Below are 25,392 nucleotides of genomic sequence, written 5' to 3'. Positions count from 1 at the left end.
TGTTCCCAGCATTTGTTACTAGATTTATAACTCTACTTTTTATTACGGCAAATTAACTATATTATATAGTCAATTTGCCGCGAATATTCGAGGATTTGCTATGGTAAATTAAAGCTAATGGTAAATAGTAAGCACAATGCATTCAAATAATGTACCTAATATCTATTTCTCAATTTTACTGCATAATCATCAACTAAGTCCCGAGTTAGCATCCACCATCCATTGCTGTTTTTTTACAATGTAAGATAGGTATATATTTTTAGAAATATATGTGTGCTTGTTATACCTCTACTTACCCTTCAAAAATGATTACTATTTGAACCATGGCACCTTTCTGCAAAGTAAAGAAATAAAAAATCCACTATTTCACATAATCAGAAATACCCTCACGGCTTTTCGTAACTCTAAGGTAGAGACAACAATTTGGCAGCGCGCTAAATGGGTCACTGTTCCGTGGCCAAAGAACAATATCTCCCAGTTAGTTATGCACTTTGGCTAGGCGCAGTTTGGCGGCGCCAACTAAGGATTTAAAAACCACGTAAAGCTATACGCTGTTTTTTTTGCTGTTCATAAAAAGTCCAGTTTCGTGGGAAATACCGACTACAGTAATTTAAAAAAAAACGCACCAGTGTCCAGCGTCGCATTGACTTCCACAAGCCATCAAGTTTAATCATTAGGAGTATATACTGTCGCTGAGGGCCCGTAACATTATAATTGATATTAATGTCAAGTAGGTAGATGGTTTTACCCCCAATAATTATTACTTTGGTCTCGCATTACCAGAACTAAAAAATCCTTATAGGTACTAACCTAAATTTACGTATCGTCTTCCCTGTCTAAGCCCTAGGTCTAGAAGTCTATTAAACTGATTTTCAAAACTGGAAAACATATAGATATATAGGTAATGTCAGCTCAACTCCCGTCCATGTAGATACAAATCATTTCTGCGCGTTATGAAGAAACAATGCCATGCATTTCTTTATAATGCAAGTTTCGGTGATATTGTTAGTTTGCAATTTATCTCTATTATAGTTTTCAAATCAGAAAACATACTTGGCTTGTTTGGATTTAAAATTTAGATCTATTCCTAATATGGCGATAGGCTCATTATATCATGTGATGCAAACAATTCCCCTCGTCCTCGATGTCATAATTACGTCTCTAATTGCACTTTTAAAGTTAAAGGAACATATACATACTAATGTTGCAAAAATAAAACAACAACTAAAAAATATTTATTTAATTTAAATGTTTACATTATTCTACAATATTTCGTAGTAAAACTAAATCCTCGTTCACACAGACACGCAGAATCAGTATAACATGATTTAACATCTCCGAGTTCAGTCTCTTGTGATGAGTCAGGTCTAACCTACGCCTTATTATAAGCTACAATACTTGGAAGAGCAATTTGGATATCTAGCAGATGTACTACATCAAACTTTGATAGTATTGGAATTTGTCACCAGTTGATCTCAGATTTACCAATCATATTATAACTATTTTAAAAACATTAAAATATTTAAAAGCTTGCAATAAATTGACTAAGGACTTATGTGAGATTTGTCTAAGAAACATAGAAAATAAACAAAAAATTAAGTAATTTTACAGACATTAACCTTTCATGGGTAACGTTGACTATATTTTCACTCATAACAATGAGTAACTTACTTAGTGGCTGTTTCACAATGTACCAGTATATAAAAGTCAATTAAGGCTTTAAACGCGAACAAACGGCCTTGAGAATTCGTTTCATACATTTATGGCGCACAAAATATGACTTAAAATTAATAAGATTATGCTGCACGAATTAAGGGCGAGTATATTTAAGAAATACGAATATTTAAAATGTCAATTTTAGGACATTTTGAAAATTTTAGACTACTGAAATGTTTTTTATTAAATTGTTGATCCAAGTAATATTGCATACCGATAGGTTGAAATAGATAACTTCTAAAATATGTTAGCGCGTAGTTTTGCTGGGAGCACCGCCTAATGCAAATAGTAACCTAATTACTATTTTTTGGAAGCTTGGCTTTTGTATTCAGTCTCCCTGTATTATATACGAAGATTAGCGTTTATTCATACATTGTGAAACAAGCCATAACGTAATGTATTGCAAATAGTTTGCGTGGAAATTATAGATAGTTGTAAGTGGCACTTTCGTTTGGTGCGTTAAATAAAATTCATAATAATTTTTCGACAAAGTTACGCACTACAATCATGATGAAAATATTATTCGAAAACAATAAGGATAAAAACAAGATTTTTTGTCATGAACTCGGGCTTACATAAAAGCCTCTAAAATTACGAACACAATTAATACCTAATTTATTTTAAAACTAAGTCAATTGTCATCTCATAATTCATACTAAAATGTAACAGATCTAAAATTTTATTATTAAAATGAAAGTAAACACAATATTAATAACGATATAGAAGAATTTACTATAGAAAAGTCATACGATCAAGTGGGCTACTTGGTTGAAAATAACCATAATTACTTAACAACCATGGTCGAAAAAAATGTTGGAATGTTTTATTGGTATAATACTATTAGGTGCATTACTTTCGGGTCATTACTCATTCGAAGGTAATGATATGATCTTATCACTGCGCAGAATTCGACAAATATTATACATAGAGTAATAGACCTGAAATTAGAGACAGAAAGGCACATTGATGTTACAGAAATAACACTATGGTATCAAATCTATTTCTAAATTGGTGTATGATACTGACTGCCGTATATATAAATGTCTGTTATTATCAATAATAATAAAAGTCGTAGCTTACATGTTATTACTAAAATTTTACAGACCTTTTTTACCTCGCCACCAAACAGAAAATCCAAAATCATTTACAATGTGTACCACAGTCTTTACAAAAATTTGTAGATTACTTCTTCTTCAGCACTTAGAAGTAAAATATACATAGATTTCTAAATAAGGCATTACAAATATTCTTGCAGTAAATCTACGCCATGACACTGTTTACACTGCTCTTCCGTCTTCTGGTAGACCTTTTGGGTGTCTGGTTGAACTTCTCTTCTATAATATTATCCTCCTGCAAAGCCTTTTTGCGGCTAGACCTCTTGGGTTTACAATCTTCAACGCTGGTTTCTAAGGGCGTGTTCACACTCTTACGTCTGCTGCGTGTTACCACGGGACTGCGTTCCTCTGTCGCATCCTGCCGCATCAACTTCGACTTTCTTCTAGAATTTTCTTTGTTTTCCACTTCTTTCTCTACATCCATTGATGACAAGCCGCTATCTGTGTGCTGTTTATGGAGGTTTTCTGTCGATTTTTCGTCAATTTGATGTTCAAAGCTGATATCTTTAGGGCTTTTCTCGTGTTCTTGAATTAGTGAAGAGTTCATATCATCTGATTGGTCAAAGAGGACCACTTTGATTGACTTCCTGCTGGACTTATCTAGGGTCACGTTTGCCGATTTGAGTATGCTACGTCCAGGAGTAGCGTTGAGATTCACTGGTGTTAGTGGAGTTTGCTGTAGAAAACAAAAATTTTAATTGCCTTTATTTATAACTAGGTATTGCTCGCGGCGTCGCCAGCGTTACAAGGCTTTCTAGATATAAAGGTACCTAAACACCATAGTCATTCATAGCACCACCTTAGCAACACCATGGTCATCTAATTAATATATTTTTTTAATCCCTTATTTCCCATGGGAACTAATTACCGGGATAACAAGCAGCCTATTTATTAATCAAGAACATGGTTAGATTTGAATTGTCATACTAATACGTTCAGCTGTTTCTGCATTTAATTCTAATAAACATCCAACCAATTTTACAAACTTTCGCATATATATTAAGTTAGGTTATTGAAAAAAAGCTACAAAAGTACTGTAGGAGAAAGTTCTTTACAAAAATATATTATAAATAGTTTTGATAAGCTAATAGAAGCACATCATCTCACCGGTAACAGCGCTATCCCGTCCAAGTCGACGTTGCGGCCCATCACAGAAGCGCGCAGCATTGCGAAAGACGCCGAATTCTACAAAGCGTGCGTATTACAATACAAGTGGGTTTTTATAAGCCTAGGATAATTATTTATCTATCTCATATAGTTCTTTTTAAATAATATTTTTATGTTACAGTAATTGTAATTAAATTGTGCATTATGCTGATGCAAGTGTAAAAAAGCATATGATATAAAAATATTAAATTACACATGTTATACATTGAAGTGGAGCACTCTATAATGCATTGAATAGGATTATTATTACATGTTCTACTAGAAGTCATAAGCATTTTTTCTAAGTGTGTTAAACCCTTTTTATGCTGTCAAGGCATATTAATTTTGTCACAGGTATGAAAATAAATTAAGTAATTTATTGAACATATAAAACGTCACACTATTTTAAAATTCGTCAATTTTTTTACTTTATGCCAGTCCGTAATACCAGTTTCCCCTAGAGAAAAATGGTGAAAAAACTCCATTATTGCTTTTATTAAAATCGGTTTAAAGGTATTATGGCTAGTACATAATATTAGGCACATTGTGCAATGTATCGAAAAGTGCAGAATAACTACAAAACAAAAATTGTAACGCTTAAATCATACCTTAGATGCGGAAGCTTTCTTCGCCTCGCTGGATAAGACTGCCTTCAGTAAATTGTTGTTCGGGGTCCTGGGCATAGACGGGGATCGAACCGGCGACTTCACGCAAAAGAATCCCGCTTCGAACGTCTTGCTGTCGCCGTCGGCAACGGGCGTTGGCTCGGGACAAGGCTGGGTTTCTTGCTGTTCTTGCTCTTTTTTAGCTTTTCTGGCAGCTATTAAATACAAAAGTAATGAGGTTGTTGCAAGGAAAATAACTTAAAAAATATTTTTCGTAGCTAAGCATGGAAATTTTTAAACGATTTCTTGTTCCAAATATTTTTTTTATGACTCAGTGCAACTGCCTGGCACCCTTAATGTTGCCGTCCTTCAATCTTACCGTTCTGGGCATTTGCCCGCCTGCCCCTGCCCTCAGATGAATCCCTGATGTTAAGTCTCAGAAGGATGAATTACGTATCAAATATCGGAACCTCGTAAAAAAGGGAGATAAAAACTATGTATAACTTAAGTTATCTGTGATACTAAAACAATTAATTTTTGTAAATCATTAGAAAAGGATATATTAAGTCTCCTAATACCAAGTAACAGTGGGTACTAGGTTTTTTTAGACTTATAACTTACCAGCAATCATTTCTCGGAGTCTGCTGGGCCCACTGGCTGGCTTTACAGTTTTCTTAGCCACTGGTTTTACGACTTTCTTTTGAATTTCTACCGGTTGATCTTCTACCCAACCGCGAGATCGCAGCTCTTCTAATTTCTTGAAACGCATGTCTACATTTTCTACCTATAAAACATATTTGTGTGTTAAATTATGCAAAAATGTATATATATGGATGGTAGTAAAGATTTTAGGGAGTATAAATAATAACATAGCTTTTTGTTTGTAATTCTCGTCTATATTGGTATGTGCTTGGACCTGATCACTGACCAATGAAGTCGTAGAAATATGACAGGCTAATTCATAGATAGATCATAAATACTGTGCAGAGAGTCAGTCATTTATATTGGACCACAGCAACAAAGGAATAGAATAAGGTACCACAAATTTTGTACCAACATCAGCATATTTCATACAGCCTCGGTGGCATAGATATGTTGGGGCCGGGCAAAGTGATGTTTTGTGTTTAGAATCCGGAAGCCTGAAATTGGTGCCCAATATGGTGATAAACACTTTCCTATCATGCCATGGGATATAATATTTGGCAAAATGTAGATACCCTCGTTACACATCTGCCTACTGCTCGGAACATAAAGGCGTGATCCGTGTTTTGTTTTAGCACATTACCTGCATAAACACCATGTCCCAGAAGCCGTGCAGATCGGCCGGCGTGACCAGCGCAGTGCCGGGCTCGGGGCGTGCGCAGCGCTCCACCAGCGCGCCGAACTGGCACAGCTTCTGCGACATCAGCAGCCGCGCCTGACCCACTGCCGTCAGCACGCACTCCTGCACCACGACACCATGTTACATTACACTCTACTGACTAACTTTAATATTCAGTGCATCATGCACTAAATATTAAAGTTACATATACAAATTAACAATACCAGAAACCATTTTGAAGTACAAAACACTTCTTGTGACTGTTCCATGATCCTCATCTTGCCATATAATTTTCTTGGTGCAAAACAGAAATATTAAATTATAGATTAAATAGGCTTCATTTCCTTTCTAAGAAGTGATGCCAAAAATATGCCAACAACAGACATGGTTTTTCTAACATGTACCAAAATCTTGTTGTTACAAGATGTACCACAAGCTAACTACAGACTATTTTTACACTACTATTTTAAAACCCGTTTTTACCATTTCAATTAAGATTATTTTTCGAACGAAGGTAACTGCATACCTGTACAGTGTCCGGCAGCTGTGTCTGCTCAGAGATCTTGTCCCATGTCTCACACATCTCCGTCATGCGCTTGATTTCAGAGGCGAGCTGCCGTCTGAAGTGATCCACATTTTCTATATCACTTGTGTCCTCATCCAACAAACCTATTGACATAAAATAACTTCACATTACTCATCGCTTTCAATTTTTTTATCAAAACAAAAGCTATGTATTACAAACCACATTACGAAATACATTTAGGGATATGAATTCTTCAGCTTGTTTTGACTAACCAATGTTGTTTATTTCAGAATGGAAAACCAATTTAATAAAATGTCAGACATTTTGGTGTAAAAGGGCTTTGCATTTAATTCTCAAAACCATCGAGATTGTCTCACATGATTTGGTTAAGCAAAAATTTAAAAATATTTTGCAATACAGGCTGTGGCTAAGGGCCTTATAGTTACAATTGGGGGAGAGACTTAAATTGTTGCTCCTGCAAAATAGCACCCTCACACAAGATATACAGGCGGCATAAACTGAGTTGACTCCATCAAAAGTATAGATTTAGCACTGGAGGAGCACTGAAATAATTAGATTAATTACAATTTTATTACCTTCATCTAGTTTCTTCTTCATCTCCCTCCTCGCATTATCCTTACCCCGAGACATGGTGACACACGGACTAATCTTTGACTCATTAGACTTATGTTCCGGAGTGAACACATCAAAACTTTTTGGTGACCGTAATCGCTCCTCTGAACTGGACTCACTCTTTGGTACAGGATTTTTGGGTGTTAAATTTCTTGGAGCTCCAATAGACTTTCTAGAAATTTTATTTTTTATTACAGGTGAATTTATGGTTGGAAGGGACTTTCTCCCAGATTTATTTTTCAAAACAGGTGATTTACAGATCTGCTCTAATTCACTGCTAGATGAACTTTTCAGTGGACTCTTGCTTTGTTTTTGGTTAGCTTTGATAATTTTTCCTTTAGTAATTTGTGGTTCAACTTGCCTACTGCGTGTCACTCTTTCTGTTGGAATTTGCTTTTCCGATTTAGCTCTTGTTTCCTTCACATTATCCTTGCTTTTGTGTACAACTTGTTTAGGTACTATTGGTTCAAAAATTATAACATTTTTCTTATCCTTTCTTGTCTTTGGTGGGACAAGATTTGGAGCTTTTGCTAAGTTTTGTGGTGGACGAAATGTTGCATTTTTAGGTGCAAATGACTGGTTAGATTTCTCTTTCACCTCTGTTTTCTGCTTATTGTTATTTTTCACAGTCTGTGATCGTGTCACCCTGCCTGATGTACTTGGCATTGGTTTCGGGATTGTTGGTGGTGGAACAAACTTGAGTGGTGCATGTGCCACTCCAGCAATAAATGGCTTCTTCTTTAGGGCCTCTGTCTCCTTCTTCCGCTTTTCTTTCTCCTCCTTCCATTTCTCAAGCTGTTGTCTCCTGTGCTCTGCTTTCTGCCGAGTCTCAGACACTGGTGGAAGAGTGTCACTCTTTGTCAAGTTTCTGATGCTGTCAAATACAGAAAGACGGTTGCTCTTTCTGAGCTTCTGACTATTTTCCAATCGCTTCTTTACCTAAAAATCAAATTTAGTATTATTTATAACACCATTTTATATTGTAATGATTATCCCCAATATGTGAGATATGTAAATGAGATATGACACCACAAAAAATAAATGATAAGTAAACTTATTTATGAGCATTATGGACCTATTCTATTCTTTATCTTTTTTTAAAAGTCAGCTCAATGACGATTAAGCATAATGTAAACAATACTGTATGCAGTATGATACATGTTACATGCTTGTAGAAAAAGTATACCCAGTTTTTAAATTTAACAAAAGAAATGTCCAAAAGAGATTACAAATCTCACACCAGGCATATACGTCTACAGTGACGTACCGCATGCATGTTACAAGCACGGCAGGGCCAGGGGCCCTGTATGATAATGATTAGGAACGGTTCAGTACCCCGCCAGCCACGCTTACGAACTGCGACGGCTTGTTCTTGTGCTTCTTCTCATGGTTCTTCAGCAGCGCACCAAAGTCGAAACTTTTCTCTGTAACACGCAGTCAACTGTTTAAAATTAAAGTGCATTTTATAACAAAATGCAAAAACTATGAGAAGTTATTATATGAATAAATTATGGTTACTCTGTCTTATGACTACGATGTCACGATTAAAAGTAACGTCTATCCAGACTGCATTATAATTAGACGCTCGCATAATTAACTTACGACGCATCCAAAGTTGTAAAACCAAAATACTGGTGATATCTTTGGATATACTTCTTGAATAGGAAGGGAATAAAAGTATAAATACGGTAGTAGATTATCAACTTACCCATTTAAACCTGAAAAATAAAAACACAACAAAATTAACTCAAACAAAAAACTGAATTTGAAATAAATAACTGTCAGTAGCGTCAATCATAACGTCAGCTGCAAGCCGAAAACCAAAGACAAATGTATTTCAAATCTCGTTCGAACGCAGAATGGGTGACATAGACAAAAGTAAAAAAAGTAAAGACCCAATTTTGGACAGTCTCGTTGTCACAAACTTAGGTTCGGTTAAACAATTACCTATATATTTATGTTTCAAGGTTTAATTACTTTTTATTTTTGTATTTTCATTTTTGCATTTTCTTGCATCATTCTTAATCGGATTTATTTCTGTAGATAAGCGTTTTTGTAAACACCTGTACAATAATTGGCACGTAATGACTTGGGAGACTTTATCCTAAATGTCTATATAATATATTTTATTCTGTAATCTCATGATCTGCAATAAATACCTAAATATTCTTACTATAGGCTTAAATTTTGCGAAATGATGCCAAGCGAGACAATAATGATTGCAACATTTCAGGAAACGTTAAAAACAACCAGGCAACCCAGTTTCCTACTTCCGGCTGTCAGCTGATGAATTCACTTTGCTTTCCAAAACCTATTTCGATTTTCGCAAAGAAAGAAAACGTCAGGCACCATTCAACATGGGCTTGAAATACGCGATCAAAAGCTAGTTTTAGCTAAAATATTGCTCTAATTGTAGCGTTATTGTTATTATAGTTTGATTTTACATGTACGTTGTGTAACTTTATTAGTCGAAAATGGATACGTTTAACATAGGATACCTCGGTTATGGCGTTTGTTGATCATTAAAAAATTACGTTCGGTTCATAGTTTTTCTTTATATTTAATGTCTGCTTTTCGTTTGTGATCGTTTGTTTCGTTCGTGTTTACGTGTTTACTCAGAAGATGGTGAAGGAGAAGCCTAATTCAATAAGAATATACGACGACGAAGGTTTTCGGCGCCGTGCGGCATGCATTTGCGTGCGTTCGGACGCCGAAACGGAGGTTAGTGCTGTACATTGATGTCGCTCCACGGTGTGAACAAGAAAAGTGTTGTGTGCGCGAGTTAACCAACATGTTGTCGGTGCGTAGGTGCTTCTGGTGACGTCGTCGCGGCGTCCCGACAACTGGATAGTGCCGGGCGGCGGCGTGGAGCCCGAGGAGGAGCCCTCCGTGACCGCCATGCGAGAGGTCCTCGAGGAGGCCGGCGTCATCGGCAAACTCGGACGATGCCTTGGTGTGTTTGAAGTAAGTAATTGAAAAATAATTCGCTTATTGTCTTTGACAGGTCAATGTTTACGTGCCAGTGACACAGTATTTACAGACGACGCATATGTAACCGAATATAATGCCTCACTTCCAGTATTAGTAGATTAAAGTAATTGTACCATATGCTGTAACAGTATACTATATAACAGACAATATAACATGTAACACTCAGTACATTGTTATTCAAACTGCACAATACCAGCCCTGTAATAACCTATATACTTGGTCAGTGTATGTAACAATGCTGTTGTGTTTAACATTACACTATTATGGAGCAGACAGATATATTATCAACATGTTAAACCTCTTTTCTTAAACTAATTTTCTAGATGATTTATAAACAAAATACTTTTAAAACATTTGATTATTTTGTTCAAATCTTCATGGTACTATGATGAACATCATCATTATTAATGAAATAAAGCTAAGGTATGCACTGGATTTGATTAATGGCTTTGGCTTGTTTGTGCTATGGATGGTTGTAGTTTTGTGACCTCATTGTAACACTATTAGTCATTTGAGTTCATTGACCCTATTTTTTAGATCAAAAGGCTAGTATGTATTTTTTTTAACCTTTCATTGAGAATCAGTAATTGTATGCATATAATATTTATGTAATAATATTTGTTATTGTAAAGACTTTGAAGACACAATTTTAAGAGAATTGGAAGTTATTGGCCAATCATAGCGTGATAAATGCTACAAATTATATCTTAAGAATACTATAAATGGACTTTCGTCACGTTGTAGTTTAACAGTTAATATTTTATCTCATAAGTAGATTTTTTAATATAATACGCATTCTTTAATACTCCCTATATCTTATACATATTATTTACATATTTTTAATAACAGCTGTGTATGTCATATAATTTCATCAGCATAATAATATTGTTTTTTTATTAATAGATAAGGTATGACAATAAAATTCGATAAGATAATTAAAGCAAGAAAAAAAATGAGATGGCTAGTTTCTTTTCTTTTTATAAAGCCAGGAAGCATTTTACTCATATATTTAGTACTTTAGTTGCAGAATCTACATATGCCCAGAAATTTGTCTTTACTTATTATTTCCATATGTAAAGCATTTTTATTCCCTTTGCCTTTAATAATGTTGCTAGGAATAAATGAAAAGTATAGATGCCTACTAACAATGCCCATAAAGTTGTAGTATGTTCACTTACGGATTTTTGAAGTAAAGTTGTTAGACAAAAAAAAAATTATTTTTTTTATTAACATTGTTATAACATTATAGCTTTTGCTCATGGCTTCGCCCATGTGAAGGAGTTTTCTGGGATAAAAGTCCAGTTAAATATTTTTCCCAGATAGAAATTAGCCTATAACCTTCCCAAAGTCAAATATTTCCATATGAACATTCATACAGTAGATTTTTCTAGAAAGAAAAACAAACTTCGTACATCCACCCTCACAAACTTTTGGATTTATAATATTAGTAGGATATGAAAACTATGGAGTAAGCAATAAATCATCTGCGATATGAATAGACCTAGGTATGGTCCACAGATTCTCAGTTTGTTTTGGGTGTTGATGAAACAGAATATCTCTATTTCTGATGCAACACATTTTGATACAAGACTTACATCACAATGTATGACCAGAAATATTATTCTAACAAATACCATCAATTATTCTAAGATGTTAAATTCACAGGTTAGAGAAAATAATTAACCATTGAGTATGCATTACAAAAACAATGTAACATTTTTCAAATTTGTAATTTTATAAGAACCATTATACCTCATAGTAATTTGCAGGTAAATAGAAAATGGGAAATTAGTTTTCCAACAATTTAACTTTAGTCACATTGTATACATAATAATTTCCTCAGTAAAAGGAAATTGTTAATATAATATTTACCTTGAATATTATGAACAGTGTAATAATAAAGTTATGCTTCAAATAGCTGTTAATTAAATATTTACCTTATGGGTGAGCACATAAGTTTTAATGAAATAACAAATATGTCACAACTAGGTATAAATGGGTTATCTAATTTTTACTATTATCATAAATATTCCGATTTCAGACCAATATGGGTTGGCTGTTATAGTACATGGTGCACAAAAGCTATCACCATCAGGCAGACTGGTTGCCTGTTTGCTGAGGCAAAAAAGAAAATTAATATATCTCTCTTTTGATATAACATAGGCCATATTTTATAATCTATTTGTAATGTGTGAACAATATAATAGAAAAAAGACTGACCATAATTCTACTAAGTCTCATATCTCAATATAGTAGTAGGTAATTAATATCAACTAAGTAAGAAAAACAATTTACTGTGATGAAACAAGTAATTAGAATAATGCTGAAACCATAATTATATGTTTACATAAAAGAGTAGTATAATAGAACTTGCCGACTTTGTAATTCAACCTTTTGGGTAGTTTATTGTTGTTTAAAAGAACATCTGACAAAGCTGTTATGAAAAAAAAATAAGGTTGATTTAGGAAAAAATGTAAATAAATAATGCATATAATTATTAATTTGATGGATTTGAGGGACATAATATGTAATTAAAATCTTTGTATACAAATTAAAAAATATCCACCAGTGGGTGTAGTAAACATTGTTGGCGTTTATTAGTTTATAAACAAAGAGCTAATTACACAATATGTAATTAGGAAAAGTGCCAAAAGTGAAAAAAAATATTTAGATAGCCAATACATTATTTTGGCCAGTTCATAATTTTGCTAATTTATACGGTTGCTAAGGGATTATTGCGATTCGTTAAATAACTCGTGGATTCTACATCATGAGAAATAACATGGAGGGTGAACATCATTATAGTTCGCACGATAGATCGAAAAGTTTTTAATGGGTTGTTTTATTTTTACTTGATTATTTTTATGCTCACCCTCTTTCACAACATGGGGCGAAATACAGATGGCAAAAAGAGGGTTCACTAGTTATGCCTCTGCCTACCCCTTCTGCGATGATCGGTTCGAGTGATTGTTTGTATTCTTCATTCTACTGGATGACTAGCTGACCATCAAAACTGAATTACACTCGTCATTCATTATCCCTAAACATTAAAGGGTTTAGTCTCGTATTATCATATACATACTTATAAGTCTGTAAATATATCGTAATTTTTGAACATGATGCATTCAGTAACAGGAAATGATGATACTTACCCAGACTCGCATTCAAGAGTTACCTATCTAGATAACTAGACATCGCGTGACAGGAGCAGCACAAGTGAAATGACTTCAAACCGGAAGCAATGATTAGCGTCAGCTGTAATCTAGTGTCTAATACCAACATCTGTTAAATGATCTTAGCTATGATAGATTTAATGAGTCAGTTGATTTATTACCCCTTACCATCTATTTTGATACCACAGTATTTCGAATGGACCGCACTTTCGAAAACAAATTACGCGTGTAATTAAATGCTAATGGCATGTTGTTTTCGTAGTATCGCGACATTTTTTCTTAAGGTGGTAGCTCAAGGTCCATTTTCATACATTTTGTTTCGGCTTTAATCTGGGTAACTAAACAAGTATTGGCAAGTAAAGAATTTAAATTCACGTCTAGTTAGTGATTAGTTCTCGCAGTTGAAAAACGTAAAAATAATTAATAATCATGGATATTTCGGCCTTTAAAATTTAATATGACGAAATTTTAAAGGCAGAAATATCCATGATTATTAATTATTTTTACATTTTTCTTCAACTGCGAGAACTAATCACTAACTAGACGTGAATTTAAATTCTTTACTTGCCAATACTTGTTTAGTTACCCAGATTAAAGCCGAAACAAAATGTATGGAAATGGACCTTGAGCTACCACCTTAAGGAATCCCTGTGTTTGGTTTCTTAAACATAATTTACTTGTTAATATCCCGTATACGGCAGTTGCTTGTGTGTGTACTATCACTTTGTTTATTACCGCCAACGAATAAGTCAGTGTTATTACACGGTATTATGGGAATTAACATATTATTGTCTCACGTGTGACGTGAGTAATGCAGTGCGGCGAATTAGGTACCTTGTGATTCAAAGTTCTGAGTAGTAAGTAATAAGTATTGGCGCACTACTGGCTTGTCACTAACCAAAAGACTGGTGTGTGTCGCAATTCAAGTAAACAAAATAAATTGCCTAAAGTATACACTTTTGGGCCTTTATTTGTAGTACGTGTAGTTTGCCGAGATGCCCTTCCGAACTATCTACGAACTCCCCTAAATTCAGCACAATTTCTTTATACCTTTCGCGAACTCGTATTATCTAGTTAACTTCTCGATTATAGCCTTTGATTGCTTCTGTTGTTGATTCAACGCGTGACGTCATCTGTAAGGCCCACGTTTTGATTGCTTTTTTACATGATACTTTTATGGAGGGTCGTATGTAACGGCTGCGGCCCACGGGATCCTTAGTCCTTACTTGGCATCTGCTCAATTGGCTAATGACCACAAAAACATTAAAAAATCAAGAACCATCTGGCCAGGTGACCGGTTCCAGAGTGTGTCGGAAAGGATTTTAATGTGTATAAAAACTATTAACGGTGAAGCCTTAAACATCTTTTTTAGCCTGTATGGGAATATTGGCCGAAATACACGATCACAAAATATATTATCTTCGGATCAATCCCGAGAATGAACCAATCAAAGTCGTCTGTTAATCTGTCTAACAAACTTGTTTCTCTTTGGTCCATTTCCTAATTGATCCATAATTGATTTGGATTGTCTATTGATTACGGCCGTAAGGCTATCTACCAGTATAATCTGGGATAAAATAAGGCGATGCAGCATTCATTTTAGCATTAAAGTATTCTTGAAACCTTTGCAGTCAAGTAAATATCACTATATCACTACATAGTATAAAACAAAGTCGCTTTCTCTGTCCCTATGTCCCTTTGTATGCTTAAATCATTAAAACTACGCAACGGATTTTGATGCGGTTTTTTTAATAGATAGAGTGATTCAAGAGGAAGGTTTATATGTATAATAACATCCATTAAATAATGGAGAAATACTGTTATTTTGTTATGTTATACCCGTGCAAAGCCAGAGCGAGCCGCTATGTTTTTATATACGACGTTCACAGTTTTTCTGTAGTGTATTAAGTATCAGCATTACACCCGTGCGAAGCCGGGGCGGGTCGCTAGTATATTTATGCACCAAAGAGATTCAGTAAACTATCGCAACGAAAAACAATACATGTCAATGACGTTTTACAAATAGACGCGTCATACACTAACAAAATTGCACATAAAAACAGCACAGTATTTACTATAGACACAGCCCTAGCGGCTCGCGTCGATACGGCCCGAGTGTGCCCGAGTATGCTCGAATGAGCCCGAGCGTCGACCGCCCCGTCGCCATGACGGTCGAATAAAATGAATTTATTAGTTAAAAAATAAGTTAAATAGTGTATACCTATTACTAACGTATGAAATGAAACGTTTTTTTTTCAATCACAGTTGGAGTATAATGTGTACATCGTCTAAAAACACAGGAAGGCATTTTATTTATAAAAATACAAAAGTTAGTAAGCCGACTAGCGGTGACAGTGGTTGGAGGTTGACTAAGTGAATGTGGGGCAATTACCTTACTTTGGTCTTGCCAGTATTGAGCTCGGATAACGTATCCATGTAATAAAAACATCTTAGATACATGTACTATAAAACTCTTCCGAACACTCCACTACAGCATTAAGGTTAGCACATTCAACTCAAGCATCTTCGGAAGCATACCTTAGCGCCAAGTTAGCACATCGCGAGTATAATGACGCGCTCGTCGCGTCGGCGCGTTGTTAAGTCGACAGTATAGAACCACTCCGGACTACTATCCTATTCAGCGAGTAAGAATCTCTTGACCCAGACCCTGAAACTTTCCATACAAAGCTATACAAACAAATTTTGCAACATCAACATTTTCACAACCGATTTAGCTGTCTTGGCGTTGTTTAATCCAAACAATCTTAATATTATTCTACATTGTTGTTTCCTAGAATCAGAGGAAGTTGACTCATACATACACTGTAACTATTCAAAGTATGTGCTACGGTACTGCTGTTTTGTTAATTTACTTGGCTAAATCAAATTAGTTATGCCTCATATATACAGCTATCTGCACCAACAAGTTAATAACATGGCTTCGTGGGGATTCGATTACTTAGTGTGTCTAGCGTTTTGTGTAATGTTTGATGTTATCAAATATGTGACGTAAATGTGATGAGTAGATCTGTGGGTTGATTGGCGCGCTTTCGGGGATGATTACGATTGATCACCAATTTATGAAAATGGAATGTAAATATTTATGTCATTTGCGGATACTTATCTTTTGAGCCAGTCTTTTTGAAGTTCATCTTAATTTCATCAAAGGGCTTTAATTCAACAATTTTCTGACTCTGAGGGAATAGAATACTCTATTCTCTTAATTGTATTTGTTTATCGAGAGCGGTTAAATAAAATTATTATATAACTAAAATATAAACAGATGATTATGGTATAATTATCAGTATTTTAGACACAATGGAAAAATTAGCCACGCGATTGAATAACTTCTGAACGATAATTGGCATCAGATGAAATATAACATTAACCATTACGAAGGAGCATATTGTTTTCGTATTTATGTGTTAATTAAAATCTGATGGGAGGGCGCCTGGTGTATTTACAACCCAATTGATTAGAAACACCCAACGGTAATACAGTGACAATAGAAAACTCTCGGTAGTCTATACTTCGAGGTGCGTTCCGATAATTTATTCAATATATTTTAAGTAGTAACAGGATTAGTCTTATCAGAGTATAGAACATTTATCAAGTCAGTTTTAGAATATAAATCATATTAATTAACAATTTGTATTAATTGCATCATTAATTATTTCCAAAGATTCACAAAATTAAATCGTTTCGTTAATATTTCTAATTTACGTCATACGGATTTGTTTTTCTTCGTAAAAGTTGATAAATGGTTGCAAGTAAGAAATGGTTGTGTATGGCATTCATTTAGACGTGAAGCAACATTTTTGGATGTATGTGTGGTTTATAAATGACACTAGATGTTATTTAAATATACATCGGTGTAAACGATTTTAATTTCCGTAGATAAGTACTAAAAAATATCATAAACATTTTGTGACAACTAGACCATACCTGAGTTCTTTATAGTAATTTTGAAGCTGTGTGAAGTTTGTCAACCCGAACTAGGCCACTGTGGTGGACTAAGACTTAAATCCTCTCAATAGTAAAGGCCAGTGCCCAGCAGTAGCAAAGAATATAATACAGGGTTGATATTATTACATTACATAAAAGTATTTCAAGCACTAATATAGTTTTTAGAAGGCGCCTACAATTTGTTAAAAGTTAAAGACCACTAGTTAAAAATATGATGTCATTAATGAATGTTTGATCTTATTGTCAACGCCCAATATATTCTGAATTCAAGTGACGAATTATGGTTATTACGTATATTCATTTATCAACTCAGAATTACGCTAGGTTTCCTCTACGAAGCTTTTAGTATGCACTGAAGTCTTCCTTAGATCAGTCATAAAACAGGCAATGATTTAGTATTTGTTATGCCATGGTAATTGTGATTTCTACTTGTGCCAGTGTTACCTTGCCTTTTTATGCACACCAAAGGCCCTTTTGGTAGTACCTAACCAGACTGTGGAAGAAATGTGATATCACGCATACACTCGCATATGAATAGTTTGTTATACATTCTTATTAAACGTAGCAATTTGTTTAATTTCAGAACCGCGAGCACAAACACCGAACAGAAGTGTACGTGATGACGGTGACCCAGGAGCTGGCGGAGTGGGAGGACTCGCGACTGATGGGGCGCAAGCGGCAGTGGTTCTCGATCGACGAGGCGCTGGCGCAGCTGGCGCTGCACAAGCCCATCCAGCGCCACTACCTGCAGCAGCTGCGCCGCTCCAAACAGAACAAACCCGACGACCCCGGGAGCTAAGCACCGCCGCCGCCGAACTCGGCGCAACACCTAACTCAACATCGCCTCACATTTTCTCTATTTTTACGTATATTTTTATACTACGGTGGAATACAAATATGTTAATTTTATTTTGTTAGCATTAAAAGGAAAAGACATACGAGCTATTTTTTATTTGATTGTTTTTTTTATTTGTTCGTAATGATTCCTGGAGACGTTTTTTAATAAATTTTGTAACGCTCTTGTAAGGTTTTTGTTCTAGTAAGTCCTTTAGGATATAAATGAAATCAGTAACCGGTCCTATACAAACGGAAAGTTTAAAATACTTTTAAATTTTGTGAATACAGAACCTTCTCCCATTTTCAATAATTCCCGGAAGAACGCAAATCAGAAAGAAGGTAAAAAGTTTTCTTATTGAATTCTGAGTAGATTTCAAGTAATTTTTTTTAATCCAAGTGTAAACCGCGGGGTGTCACACGGCTTATTGAATTGTGCTTAGAATTAGGTAATATCGATATGTTCAGTACAAATAATACAACAATTATAAACACACGTTTATTTATATTCTACTAATGGTAGCGATGTAGACCCACACGCTGACAACGTTATTGGGGTAAGAGAACACATCCACAGCCAGCGCAAACTCTGCACCGGGCTCGTCTGTCAAGTGTAAGCCGGTTGACTTGACGCGGCTTGTCATACATTTTGTGCTTACGAACGGCATGTTTAACGGGAAGCCGAAAATCTGAAACGTTTATGTAAGTAAGTTACTGGTATAAATGATAAACATTGCAATTATTATTTGACATAACTTCAATTTTAGCAGCGATAATCTAATTGGGTGTGGAACGAACTTCCGAAACAAATGGCCGCAGGTTCAAATCCAAAGGGCACAAACTTCTGACTTTTCTGAAATTATGTGTATTCCTGGGAATTATCGCGTACTTTAACCGTGAAGGAAAACGTCGTGAGGTAACCTGCATACCTGAAAAGTTCTTTATAGGAATTTTGAGGGTGTTTGAAGTCTACCAAGCCGTACTAGGCCAGCGTGGTGGACTAAGACCTCTCAGTAGTAGAGGAGGCCCGTGCCCAACAGTGGGACAGTATATAATACGGGGCTGATATCATTATATTATATGACTTCAACCTATATGGAGGAAAAAAAAAGTACTAAAAATATTCCTACTTTATAAGTGACCGTGAGTTGTTTGAGTTTCTGATTGACTATCGGCTTGTTTTCAGACGGGTTGAATGCCCAGTACTCCCAGTGGGGTAACATGTCACGCAGAACACCACTGCAGTACCTGCAATCAGATAACAATTCAGTAGCATCAAATCTAAATACCAATCTAGCATTACTAAATTCGCTTGAAATAATTGGATTCTCGGTACTTAACTGATTGCAAGACACCTGCCGTTAAAAAAATAGAATTTTAATCTTGTTTGTAAAAAAGATGTCTATATCCCTGGAACAAGGTTTTTTTTATCCTAAATTTCCTTTCTAATACTAATGTCCTGCTTATAGATAATAGGTACCTGTTCCATACTGTTTTCATATGCGGCCTCCATTTCTGTACCTTCCGTTTGATCCTCGCTTCCAGATTTTGTCTCAAATCCTCTGCGGCGTGTGGCGCTGAATACAAACCTATCTCCGATACCGGTAGTTGTTGCATTACGAATATGCTTTTGTCGAATACCTACAATGGGTGATGTGACTTTTGTAAACATATGATTAGATTTTATTATAACATTTTAATTAAATTATTGTATCAATATACCGTGTTAATTGTTCAAGTAAAATAATAAATAAAATGTCTACCTGCGTAGGCGCCGGGAGGGGGGTGCATGTAGGTGCACGTGCACACCCCTGCCCAGAAAAATCACAAAAATGTGTTATTTAATAAATCTGCAACAGTGGGAACTATCGACCACAGAGCTTTTTTTAAAATCAAACAAAAACCCGCGCAATTTGAATTTTAAATAAAGATACTTTATGATATTATGTAGTATAGAGCATAGGTGCTTATGCACCTCCCTAAAACAAATGTTGACGGCGCCCATGTCTACCTGCTTTTGAATAACCTAGAATTCTATTTGGTGGAGTGAGTAGTGGCATGAAATATCTAATCTCTTTCCTTACTTTAAAATGACCATTAGTAAAACATTTTTATATTTACCGGTTGCCAATCCGAAGATCTTGAGAAATCGAAAGAAACGCAGTCACAATCCTGTGACGGTTGCATGTTTAACCATATCTGAAAGCAATATCACCAACTTGGTAAAGAGAACGCTTTATTTTATATATGTAAAATATGCCTTTCTCCCATAATTCAGAGGCCTTATAATGAACCCAAAAAAAGTTAAATTACAGTCCTTCGTCAAATGTTCAAAACAGAATGAAATTATTTCGGCGAATGTATGGGTTGTAATATTTCACCGTTCAATATTGTATTTTGGAATAGGTACCTACTCCGCAGTGATAGAAAGCAAAAAGAATACTATCAATAGGTACTTACATTTTCATTATCGAAAACGTATTCAACAGTCTTCATGGGACTTCCGACATCCCTCAGTTCATGTCTCTCCCCGCTCACAGCATCACACACGTACCACACGCATCCATCTCCTTGGCCGAAAATACCTTTCTTTATCACTAGATCATTAACCTGAACAATTTTCTGAGTAATTTTATTATATTTTATGAGGACATAGCTGCTTCGCCCTCGAGGAAGACCTACACCTATGGAGATGAAGAATTTAATGCCTAGATATAAGAAAAAGCTTGCTAGGAGAATAGTATGGTCTAGTGGTGAACCGTGGAGGACTTTGAGGAGTTCCTGGAAAAGAAAAGAAGGGATTTTTTCATCTTTTTCTAGGTTTCGTGATTTTACTATTGTTTCTAGAACTTACCAATCCCATCAAAGTAACAGCATGTGTTTCTGTCACATCATAACTGGGTATTAAGGCAACATATCTAAGACACCCGTTAACCGCTTTAGTAAGATTATCTCCTGTTTTCCAACTACCCTCACGAGTACTATACAATGAATCTTTCTCCACTATGGGACTTCCTTTCTCCAAATCTATCTCTTTCCTTCTCCCGCTGCTTTTAGAGGACGAGCTTTTAGACACACCAGAAGATTTTGATAATGCTGATTCACAAGTTTTGGGGTTTTTTGGAAAACAATCTTGATTCGGCGGTGGGATTGCTTGCAGGAATTGTGTTACGCATTTATTCGCTCCTGTACTATCTATGAAAGTTAACGTAATGCTTCTCGATGGAAAATCATTAATATATTCTGTTAGTATATTATTCAAATGCTTTATAACGTAATCGTCTTCTATCCCACTTGGTATCGGTAGATTGTAGTCGTGTAATCCTCCCAAATTAGACAAACTTGTTGTTATTTGCAGGGTTATAAAAGATGTATCCTTCTTTAAGAGTTGGTTTATTTCTGGTATCAATGAGGATGATTCTTTAATTTGTGCTGATTCGTAACCAAATATAACAGGTGGTGTTGCTATTTTGAATGTCCCTTTTAGCTGTAACATTAAAGTCTCATTTTTACTGGTCCATAAATAGGTAACCTGATTTATTTGATATAGCAACCACCCACCAGCTCTAACACTAATATTATAAGAGGAAAAGTAATTGGGTTGGCAGTTCATATGAAACGAAAAAATTTAACTGTATGTCGCAGTTCAACAAATACAAGCTTACTTTACTTACAGTTCCCAAACTAAGCACAGTGCTTATAGGCACCTCCAGAGTCCCCAACCATTTGTTGTAGTATCGGTAGTGAACGGTTTTGTTCGAGTGCTCCTCATCCGAGTAAGCTCCGGTGATATTGTATTTGTATTCGTCGTAGACATTGATGTGTAGAGACGAGAGGGGCTTCAATCTAAAATTATGTCTTATACGTGCATGGGCGTAGCCAAGTCTAAGGGTTAACGGGTTCAACGAAGCCCGAAATAAAGTGTGTCCAATTAATAATTCATTAGTTTAGGACTTTTTAAAACTGACAACTATCTGTTATTTTTTTATTTTGTTGATTTATTTTTTATTTATTTGAGCATACATCTAAATTCTAAGATACATGTAAATTGGGTTTTATTCTAGATTGCAATTTAACTTAGTTAATTTTATTAGGTTTCACGAAGTTCCAGTTTTGTAATTTAGTTCTAGAAAAAATACACACTTACATAGTCTTGATTCTAAGAGTATGATTCCAGCTGGGGTGGCAACCGATACTAGTTACTGTCTGGACACTATCGCCGTGGTAGGAAACGTGAGCAAACGGCCTCAATGGACGAACTTTGTATCCTGTCAACAAAGGTTCTAAATATTGAAAGCGCTAGTATAATGCTGAGCTAAAAAACTTATGTTACTTTCAAATTATGAAGAAAACCTTTCTATAATTTTTGTTTATCTCTTATCCCACCTGCTTCTAAACAAAGGGTCTCTGATTATCCGCCACAGGTTTCAAAATAACTACAAGTATTAATTACATAAAAGCATACCTGCAATTGTTTCACCATCGTCATCTCCGTTTTCAAGTATTGCGGAACTTCTATCCAGCAAATTAAAGGCTCGTATAATAGTAACACTAATTTCTTCTTCTTTATTCAATGATTCTTTAAGGATTTGTTGTTTAGTAATATTTGTTACAGAAGCTAAAGAAATTGAATTGTCTCTTGAAAATATACTCCTGAAAAGTCCAATTGTATAAATAATACTAAAAGTAAGTACCTACTTAGATTTCCTTATAAATTAGTTTTTTAAAAAACTTGAATCTTGAGACACACTCTTATGTAACTTCTCAATTAAAAATATACTGACCTCAAACTTACGTCTCTAACGACATCTTTGTGAGTTTTCTTCAATAGCAGCTCATCCAAATTCTTTAACATATTTTTATTCAACTTCTCCATATATTTAGCACTCACGAACCTTTGCAATTCCAGCGGATACATACCTACTTGTTTATCGGTAAAGTAATCCATATTGAAATCATTCTGTCCAAACTTTTGCAAACAGCTCAACTGTTCCGTGGATATTTGACTTGCGTGAATCGGTATCATTTTATTTTCTATATTTGCAAACCCTCCATTGTTTCGCAATAGCAATAATTTTATTCTAACAAACTCGGGACTGGCCTCATCAAAAGGAATTGTATCGGCATCTTTAATTTTACATTTACACAAATCTTGAAGCGTGTTTATAATTTTCTCGTCTTCTCTTATGTTTTTTACCATATATTTTACTAATAATATCTTGCATAGTTTCAATATTAACTTTATCAATACCATGCATTAGTCTTTTTAGTCGCCTACCAAATTCCATTGAACTTTTTACTGATTCCACCAGATTTTCATTCAACTCTTTATTCCATCCAATTTTTAAATCTACTTCACATACTGTTACAAGGTCTTTTTTGAATAAATTACTACTTTTTAGTCTTACTTTATTGATAGCAGCTATTTCTTTAATACTTACACCGCTACCGACGCATTTAGAACTAGATTTTACGGTAGTCTCATACAAGAATTGCTTTTTGGAAAACCCCGCATCTTCATTAGAAATAGTGATTTCCAGCAAATTAAATACTAAGAAGGAAACTTTTTCATTATTTTCATATAGTACAATGGTCAGGACTTTGTTGTTTGGAACAATTTGGATTGAAAATGTCTCTGTAAATTCTATAGTATTGATATCGCTAGATGAATAATGTTCTGATTGACAAACAAAAACATTATCAACATACATCTCAAAGAAAAATTGGTATTTTTTCGTTTCTTTCATAGAGTTAAAGATATTTATATCCTTCTTCAAATTCAAATCAATTCTCTCACTGGCAACAATGTCGCTCACTAACTCCTCTGCCTCTCCTTTTAAAGCTTCTTCATCAATAATTAACTTTGGTTTAGTGATACTTGTCTTTGTTGCTTTCTCAGATTTTTCTTTGGCTTTTATTTCTTTATACTCAATACATTTACTAACAAATTCATATTCTATTCTATCGAGAGCGTCAGTTAGTTCTGATTTTAATAATTCATTAAAAAGTTTCTCGTCATCACCTTGTAAATCTCTCTCCTTTACTTCCAAAACGTATGGGGTTAGGGTAAACCCTTTCTTTTCTCTTACCATTTCTAAGTCCGACCACACAGAAATTATTTTATGAATGACTTCTTTTTGTTTTTTTATTAAATCTTTATATTTCTCTTTTGACAGTAACATTTTTCCCGTATATTCCCTTACCGTTGAATCAAATCGAACATCATCCCTCTTTTTATTTGTTGCTTTTGTTATATCTTCTATTAGATTGTTTTTTGTTTCTCTATTTACTTTGATATCCCTGGCAATCTCTTTAAGTGATCTTATATTATTATTATACTCTTCAAAAAGTTCGTTAAGTTTAACACTCAAGAGTTTTTCTAAGGAGAATTCATGATGATGTTTGAAGTTAATATTTTTTACTGCTATACCTAAGAACTTTGGTGACTGGTGGTCATCTTTATCAATATTACTTAGTAAATCTGAGTACATGGCAGGTTCGACATACTCGACAGGTATTTCATTGTTATCGACAATCACGTTTTGAAGTACTCTAGGAAATATGGGACTTAAACTAACAACTTCTGTACCTTTCCACCTATAAAAAACATAAAATTTCATTTACCAGTATAAATTATTAAATAAATAAATACATTATTTTAATGAAATGTATGAATACCCATGCTCCATATCTTCTCGATGTAGTTTTGCAATAGTTCTCCAATCTCTATGAGCTTCCATTAGATGGCATTTGATTAAATTTTCATCGTATTCTACCCTTGTTAAAACACTCTCGACTAAAGGTACCGGTATCGTTGCGATCTCCGATTTTACAATATCCAATAAATCTGTTGACTTTTTCTTCTTCAATTTCTTCTTTTTCCTAATATCCTTTTTTGCATAAGTGCTCACATCATATTTCGTAAAAAAATCACAGTGGTCTGGAGGATTTACTGACTTTTTCATAAACACTGTTTCATGTTGCATATCTTCATTTATTTCATGGTATTCTTCAGTATCACTCTCATCAACGTTTTTGAAGGAACATAATTCTATATTCTCACTCATATTTTGAATAAAAATAATAATTGTAAATATTTATCAACCAATTTTTAAGGTTTGTTTTCTTTGGTTTGTTTTGCCGCCAAGAATTGCCATGACGACGTAGTTGTGTTCGGATATTTTGTTGGTTCAGTACTACAAGCACATTTTTAATGAAAGTCTTTCCATAAATGTAATTTTAATTTTAAATGGAAAATCGGGGAGATTTTTGGTCATAGACTCATAATTTTAGAAAGATTTTTCTATTCTAGTCTGATTGAACCAAACTCACTCCAAGGTTTGCTTTACTAATCAGTAATTTATTT

At 34.7% G+C, this 25,392-nt stretch overlaps 3 protein-coding genes across 4 annotated transcripts; 1 reads left to right on the top strand and 2 right to left on the bottom strand.

Annotated features, from left to right (window-relative positions):
• Nucleotides 1–1,225: 1,225 nt before the first annotated feature.
• On the bottom strand, nt 1,226–8,917 carry LOC115447826 (disks large-associated protein 5). Of its 2 annotated transcripts, none has more exons than XM_030175065.2 (9): nt 8,771–8,917; nt 8,398–8,486; nt 7,026–8,001; nt 6,430–6,572; nt 5,868–6,026; nt 5,204–5,366; nt 4,586–4,797; nt 3,939–4,016; nt 1,226–3,507 (listed from the first exon to the last, which is right to left on the bottom strand). In XM_030175065.2, exons 1-9 carry the CDS (start codon nt 8,772–8,774, stop codon nt 2,977–2,979), a joined length of 2,355 nt encoding a protein of 784 aa, XP_030030925.2. In that variant the 5' UTR covers nt 8,775–8,917; the 3' UTR covers nt 1,226–2,976. The 2 variants fall into 2 exon arrangements, with proteins under 2 accessions (XP_030030925.2, XP_030030926.2); XM_030175066.2 differs by having other exon boundaries at nt 8,330–8,486; nt 8,771–8,902.
• Nucleotides 8,918–9,334: 417 nt separating this feature from the next.
• LOC115447825 (diphosphoinositol polyphosphate phosphohydrolase 2) lies at nt 9,335–18,144 on the top strand. Its single transcript, XM_030175064.2, has 3 exons — nt 9,335–9,783; nt 9,871–10,026; nt 17,776–18,144. The coding sequence occupies exons 1-3, from the start codon at nt 9,685–9,687 to the stop codon at nt 17,989–17,991; spliced, it is 471 nt and encodes a 156-aa protein (XP_030030924.1). The 5' UTR covers nt 9,335–9,684; the 3' UTR covers nt 17,992–18,144.
• Nucleotides 18,145–18,511: 367 nt separating this feature from the next.
• On the bottom strand, nt 18,512–25,185 carry LOC115447824 (protein CC2D2B). The gene is given in 12 exon segments (XM_030175062.2): nt 18,512–18,715; nt 19,157–19,274; nt 19,507–19,667; nt 20,148–20,225; nt 20,487–20,807; nt 20,881–21,513; nt 21,701–21,872; nt 22,174–22,294; nt 22,492–22,679; nt 22,811–23,220; nt 23,222–24,623; nt 24,705–25,185. Coding segments are annotated over 12 exon segments (4,179 nt in total). The 5' UTR covers nt 25,094–25,185; the 3' UTR covers nt 18,512–18,529.
• Nucleotides 25,186–25,392: the final 207 nt, after the last annotated feature.

This window comes from Manduca sexta, chromosome 15 (assembly GCF_014839805.1).
Source record: "Manduca sexta isolate Smith_Timp_Sample1 chromosome 15, JHU_Msex_v1.0, whole genome shotgun sequence".
Classification (NCBI taxonomy): Eukaryota; Metazoa; Arthropoda; class Insecta; order Lepidoptera; family Sphingidae; genus Manduca; species Manduca sexta.
This window is presented reverse-complemented; position numbering and strand designations above follow the sequence as displayed.